At 40.5% G+C, this 7,500-nt stretch overlaps 1 protein-coding gene across 1 annotated transcript in view; it reads right to left on the bottom strand.

The window, feature by feature from the left end:
* Positions 1–3,604: 3,604 nt before the first annotated feature.
* The window catches only part of LOC125029755 (probable chitinase 10), a 106,866-nt gene continuing 102,970 nt past the window's right edge, over positions 3,605–7,500 (bottom strand). The window contains exons 11-19 of the mRNA XM_047619888.1: positions 7,300–7,499; positions 6,877–7,112; positions 6,496–6,642; positions 5,979–6,127; positions 5,558–5,705; positions 5,149–5,334; positions 4,804–4,926; positions 4,325–4,529; positions 3,605–4,084 (exon numbers count right to left, since the gene is read on the bottom strand). Of these exons, the coding sequence (XP_047475844.1) occupies positions 3,879–4,084; positions 4,325–4,529; positions 4,804–4,926; positions 5,149–5,334; positions 5,558–5,705; positions 5,979–6,127; positions 6,496–6,642; positions 6,877–7,112; positions 7,300–7,499 (1,600 nt within the window). The 3' untranslated portion in view covers positions 3,605–3,878. The remainder of the gene's footprint in view (positions 4,085–4,324; positions 4,530–4,803; positions 4,927–5,148; positions 5,335–5,557; positions 5,706–5,978; positions 6,128–6,495; positions 6,643–6,876; positions 7,113–7,299; position 7,500) is intronic.

Raw genomic sequence — 7,500 nt, 5'->3', positions numbered from 1 at the left:
CTGTCATGCGATAAGAGTAAAAAAAAACTCCAGGGCAACTGTTGGGTATTTCAGACATGGATTAGAACGTAACTTCACAACAGCATATTAATGAGTATCTGGTTTGTTGAACCTTCTTTGTATTTGATGTAATTATATCGTGTTACTGTTTTTATATTCCTGCGCTTAATTCAGTAAGTGATTAACTACATGCCGTGTATTTTCCATTATTACTATCTTATGATAAAGCACACACACACATACACACATGCACACACACACACATACACACACACACACACGCACACACACACACACACACACACACACACACATATATATATATATATATGTATTTATATGTATTATATTATAAATGCAATATATATACATATATGTACGTGTATATATATATGTGTATATATATGTATATACATATATATATATATATATATATATATATATATATATATATATATATACACACACACACACATATAGACAGATCGGTAGATAAATGTGCATACGCATTATCATGAGCTAGTAATAACACACACACACACACACACACACACACACACACACACACACACACACACACACACACACACACAGAGTCACTCGTACACCACACACATATAAATCTGGAAGCCTTCGGGTCTGTGGTTCAAAGCCCCGAATCGCCTTGCAGGTCCCTTGGACGCGAAGGTCCAGCGGGCTAAGGCGCCTCTCCGTCGCCGCGGCTCCAGGATCACGCGTTCGAGGCCCCGCCAAGGATCTCTCCGTAGGGTAGTCGATACATAATTAAAAACAATTCGTAGGTTAGTCGCACAATTGAGGATCTTTCATATCATAGGCGGGGTGAACAAAAAATATTTTCTATAACTTCGTTTTATTTAAATTCTATGCATTTTATTATAGACAATGCGCAACAAGAAATAATGAACTCCTTCACGGGGATCGTCTGCAATTTCCGATTGATTTTCGATTTCTTTTTGAGTAGCGACTACAATCTGGTTGATAGCCTGATGCGGAGCTAAAGGAAAAAAAAGTTAGCATCGCTCTTTGAGGTACTTTGTCAGTCCGCACACATATACACACATGACATCTAAGGGAGCATTTTGGTCTGTCATTTAAAAAGCGGCCCCCAATCGTGTGCTCAAGGATCGCGCGTCCGTGGTTCTGCCAAGGATCTCTCCGTAAGTTAGTCGATACATAATTAAAATAATAAAACAAATTCGTAGTATAGTCGTACTATATCGAAGGATCCGCAGTACAATAAGCGGGAGAAGCACATTTTTTTCTAAAAGTTCTTGTTGGTGAAATTATAAAAATCTTATCAATGGCATATTGAAACCAAAATGCAATGAAGTTCCCAGTAGGGAATTTCCACTTCAGACCGATTATCGACTGTTTGTCATTACTGAATTAATTTATCCTTATATTCTAATCTTGTGGCAAGTCTGAGTAAAAGTAAGGAAAGAAAAAAAAAAAAGGATTTCTTACATTCCTTGGTCGCCTTCTCTGATCAAGGAAAATAGGACTTGCTTATATTAATCGATGGTAAAGGATTTTTACCTTGTGTTCATTTTACTACTCTTTAAAATTTGCGGTGGATTTCTCTCTTTTTAGAGAGAAAGGATTATACTTTCGGTTGTTCTGTTGAGCTAAGAGAGTAAAAAATAACTGCATTGTCATGGCAATATGTCGTAGTTATATACCTGATAATTACAGGAGAAGGAATAGAGAATATCAATATTTTACACTTGTTGACAACCATAGAATGTGCGTTTTTAGATTAACTGTCTGTTAACGGCTAACTAAACTAGGCTGCGGAAATGAACTTACCCTACAGAGCGACAGTTACGAGAATATGAATTCTTGAACTAATAAGCCTTTGCTTAGCCACATGAGTTTGCAGGTTGTGTATCTAATCATCCTTGCAAACTGCCAGTGCAGAAGTCCAGAATTTGAGACCCAAGCTATATGGTAAATAATTTACTTTTACCTCTTTTCTCTGGATTTTTTTTTCCCCAGAAATTTACTTTCCGGAATTTTTGTCTTCACACATTAGAGAACCATAAAACAAATTCTTCACGTCTTCCCTGTTATTACTAAGTAGTCATCGATTGTCTAGTTTTTTTTTTTATCTTTAAGTGTGTTTGAACTTGACAATGGAAACCGTGTCTGATGCAAAATAATTTTAAGAAACTTTAAACAAAACAACAAAAACAAACCTACGCGAACTCATTTGCGAGTGTGTCTGCGTAAGAGATAGATACAAAAATAACAAAAAAACATTAAACCGCCAATACACCCTCTATAGTTATTGTTTGTGTCTCTGTGTGTATAGTTATGATCTTAGGGGCCTTTAAGTCTGTAATATGTGCATGGAATGTATATCACATAGAGTATTTGTCGATAGATATCATGGGGGAAAAAAACTCAGAATACAAACCATATGTACATTTATTTTACAGTTTCACTAAATAGTGTCACAGCTTATAAAAAGAAACAGGGTGGAGAAGGAGATGATAAACACCAAGCAAAATATCTTAGAAATATCGTAACTTGAAAAAAGAAAGACAATTTGAATACTTCATTTCATTTCTTGTTTTGTTTGGCCAGGCTAATCCCCTCGTTCTCCTTGTAATTCAAATAATGTGGATATATAAAACTATAGCACTTTTAAGCACTAACATATATTTTTTTATGAAGGGAGAAAATGAATCACGAAGACATTGAAATATAACCGAAGGAAATATTTAACAATTTTGAAAATAACTTCTGTGCGAGAATACCTTTTTTTTCTGGTGTTCTTAGTTATGAATATATTAAGATTTTGGTATTTGCTTCAAATACGAACTCTAACCACGTAGACTAAATAAATAAATGTGACCTCGTATTTAAAAAAAAAACTTAGCAGGAAGAATACTGAACGCGATGAAACGTCCTGTTCGTCGCTAATTCCAGTGAGAGCATAGAAAGTTTCCCTAAAATCGGAGATCTTAAAAACGGCAGGAAAACGAGAAAGGAAATCTATAGATCCATATCACAAATCTGATACTGCATTACAAAACCTTATGATACTGTAGTTGATAATGAATAATAACTGGTGAAGCGATTTCGGGAAATAGCATAAATTCTTTAATCTACTTATGGAAAAAATAAATCTTGGTTCATTCGCTGATGGCATGGAAACCAACTGCGAAGTCTGTCATGTGGCGATAACATTTATATATATATATATATATATATATATATATATATAAATAAATAGATATATACATATACATACATACATATATATATATATATATATATATATATATATATATATTCATACATACCTATATGTCCATACACACACACACATTATATATATAAAAATATATATATATATATATATATATATATATATATATATACATATATATAAACATATATATCTGTGTATGTGTGTGTGTGTATGTATGTATGTATGTGTGTGTGTGTGTGTGTGTGTGTGTGTGTGTGTGTGTGTGTGTGTGTATATGTGTGTGTGTGTATATATATATGTATATATATACATATACATATATACATACATACATACATACATACACACACACACACTCACACACACTCACACACACACACACACACACACACACACACACACACACACACATATGTAAGTATGTATGCATATAAAGTCCTAGAACTGCCTGATCATTATGTTTTTTTTGTATGCTTTCTCGATATGCATAATAACCTCGGACATACATTCATCTCTCTTCATACAGAGCCCTAACTATTCCAGCCATTGACAGACACAACAGCATTCACATTAATTTTATATACTTTTTATGCAGTTTAAAATGTCGAAGCGGCACCCCTTCCTTGGCGTCCCGGGCAGCTCACCGGCCGGCGGGGATGGCGGTCTCGCAGCCGGGCACGTTCTCGGGCCAGTCGCACACCGTCTGGTCGTAGTTGAAGACCAGGTTCACGGGGCACGGCATGTGGTGCTTCCTCTCGCCCTCGCACATGTAGTAGCGCGTGCAGTCCTGCTTGTCCTGGTAGTAGCTAATGTGGCCGTCCGCCTCGGCGCATACCACCTCGTTGGCTGCGGCGAGAGAGAGGGGGTCAGAGGGGGGGGGGGGGAGGGGAACCAAAGATGGCAATGCAAGGCAGAGGCGAGATTGTAAAGGAGGCATTGTTACTTCTTCATAGCGATTCAGTAAACTATTTTCATCTCAATGACACAAGGATTATAGAACTTTATTGACATGATCCACCATCAGCCACAGCCATCCCTTTTTACCAATAGTTCACGAACTGGGACCGAGTCAGTAATACTACTCACGATCACGCTTGGCGCTGGTGCCCTCCAGGGTGCCAGTGTTCTCGTAGGGGCCCTCGTAGGTGAGCGCCACGCTGTAGTTGGCGAGGTTCTCCTTGAGTGTGGTAAGGAGAGGGTACTTGCCGGTGCCGCAGTTGCCGCGGAAGTCGTCCATGTCGACGCTCCACACCATGACGCCGCCGAAGCCCTCCGTCTTCAGCCAGTCAACCTGCAGGAGGCGGAGGAAAGATTACTTAGACGGCGCTCGGCGGGATGCACTCAAAGTCAGTATCATATCAAAAGAGTGTCATATCAGAAGTGTAATGATAGCAAGGCAAGAAGATCCATTATCAGAATGATTGAATCCATGTCAGTATAAATATAATTAATGGACGTTTTGGGTTGTAACATGAATATGTGAATATGGACACACACACACACACACACACACACACACACACACACAGCTCTCAATTTTATCAGAACAATCTCAGTGCAATTACCTTGACTTCTAGAGAACGCTCATCATCAAAGCCCACCCACTGGTCTCCTCGGTAAGCGAAGGGAACTTGTTGTTCATTGTCCCACACGAGGGTTGTGTTGTCCTCAAACAAGAAGTCGCACACCTGTTGCAGATTAGAGGAGTTACTTTCGGGATGATGAACAGCCATTGCTCAAAATTATGAGAAAAGAACCTAAAAGGTCGATATGACTTCCGTACCTATCACTGGTTAAAAAGCTTGTTGTCCTTAAATAAACAGTCTATTATGAAGTAAAGTATAACTGCTCTATATTGAAACTTTTTTTTTCATAATCATAGTGATGAATAATAGTACAGTCTCACAAACCTCATAATAGGAAAAGAATCCAGTCTCCTGGGTATAGCGGCCCGCGCTACCGCCTCCGCTTGCTGGAGCGCCAATGTCGAACTGGGTCATGTTAGTGAGGGTGAATGAACGTCCGTAGGTTGGCATTCCTACCATGATCTTCTGGGCCGGGGCGCCTTGCTTCATCCATTCCCTTACGCTGAAGTCCTGGAAGGGGGATAAGAAGTGTTAACATGTGTTTGGGTGGCTTGGAGAGCATGTCCTCATATAAATCACTAGTAATCTCAGGTTATATTAAATCCTGTGTTCGGCGCTGGACGCAATTGACAGAAATAAGCTTAGACTGCATAACTGTGTATATTCTTTAAAATCTAAAGTCTTAACAAAATCTCCAATTAGTAACTCTGCAGCGTTGGTGTAGATGACTTACCACAGTGAGTTTCTTTTGGTAGGAGGTAGCCGTCTCGAGGGGCAGGAGAGGAGCGTTGTGCCCAACCTGGTTCTCCCACTGACCGTGGAAATCGTAACTCATGATGTTGATAAAGTCCAGGTACTTGCTGATCTCTGGGACGTCATAACTGCAAATCAAACATAAAGCTTAGAAATTTTGGGGTATTTACGAGTCATAGTGTATCATGTGATGTTTTCATTTGCTAATATTCAAAGACTAAGAAACACAAATGACGACCAGTTAAAATGCTGGAATGCATGGACTTCACTCAAATCCCACTACACCCATTCCATAGACTTTTGCTCCCAGTGACACCAAAAAGTCCTCTAGTAACTGTAGGGAAAGGCAACAGAGATCTTACACCAACGTTGAAACAACGACTGTCCCGAGGGAAACCTACCCAGCGGCCAGAGCCTCGAAGGATGCAGGGACAGCGGCCGACAGGAGGAGCCTTGAGTGGCCGGTGGACTCAGCCTCTCCTTCGAAGGCAAGACGCAATTCGCGGATGAAGTTGACGTAGTTGGCCTTGTCGTCAGCTCCTCGGGGATACTGTGGAAGAGGAAGGCAGTCAGACTTGGGAAAGTAAACAGATTGTATGCTTAATCATTTAACGTATTTAAATTAAGTGATGTGAAAGGTATAATTCTCATTATTTACAATCTAATGTATCCTAGATTGGAAATACATATTCTCATTTTATCATATGGTATATTCAGTCCTGAGAAATTGAAATATATAATTGTCAATAATTTCTCATTTGGTTTCACTTAGCTATTCTAATATGTGTTGGCACTTCATCATATGCGAATAAATACACACGATATGCCTATTCAGGCAACCAAACCAATAGGCATATCCAAAAGAAATTAAAAAATTGCAAGACAGGCAGTCAAGTCAAGCAACTTCCTGCATCGTACCTCCCAGTCAATGTCCAGACCGTCGAACTGGTGCGTGCGGAGGAACTCAAGGGCATCGTACACGAAGCCGTTCATGCGGAATTGGTTTTCCGTAAGCTCCTGGAAGGGCTTGGAGCCGAACGCCCAGCCTCCGAGGGCCAGCATGATCTAAAAGGAGACGCAAATCTATTATGGCTGCTGAGTAATGCTTGATGTATTCTTTTTCTTTCTGGACCTAGGAACTAAGAAATTCTTTGACTCATACTCATAAACGTTTAAAACAGATTCAATTTTTATCCAGAAGAGATGAGAAACCAATAATCTTAATGATGATAGTAATAAAAGTAATGAAAACTCAAAAGATTAGGCTGTCGCTCAAGGAGACCGAATGCAGCTCTGTACCTTAAGGTTAGGATTTTTCTCCTTGAGCTTCATAAGCCGCGTGTAAGTTCCCTCCTTGAATCCGTCGCCGATGTCGGTGGGCTCCCCGGGCGACAGGCGGTAGTCCTTCATTCCGGCGAAGGCGTAGATGACGTGGGTGCACAGCGAACCGTCCAGCATCTCGGGCTCGAATCTGCCCGCGCCGGGCCTCTTGACGGACCAGGAGGTGTAGTAGCACAGGATCTTGGGTGCGTTGCCTGCCGAGAGGACGGGGGGTTTGTAAAAAAAAAAAAAAAATGAGAAGAAGAAGATAAAGATGATGGAGAGAAACATCGAAGGAGAGAGACGGGGGTGGTTAGAGGAATTAGGGGCTAGGCTTGAAAAGAAGTTTCTCTTTATTCATATTCACTAATCGCGGACTAACTAACATCCGAAGACACTCACGAGGAACCTGGGGAAGGACTTCGACTCTTTCGGTGGCTGAAGCAATCTGTAGTTGTTGGCGCTCCTTATATTCCTTGATGATGACCATGGGGTCGATGGCCACGGGCGGAGGCAGGGTAGTGACGGAGGCAACACGAGTGCGCGTGATGGCGGCCCAGTCCACGTCTTGACCTCCGCGAGGGATTCCGAGCATCTCCTCCC

Source organism: Penaeus chinensis, chromosome 10, assembly GCF_019202785.1.
Source record: "Penaeus chinensis breed Huanghai No. 1 chromosome 10, ASM1920278v2, whole genome shotgun sequence".
Taxonomy (NCBI): domain Eukaryota; kingdom Metazoa; phylum Arthropoda; class Malacostraca; order Decapoda; family Penaeidae; genus Penaeus; species Penaeus chinensis.
Note: the sequence above shows the minus strand (reverse complement) of the source record. Positions and strands in the feature narration are given on the sequence as shown.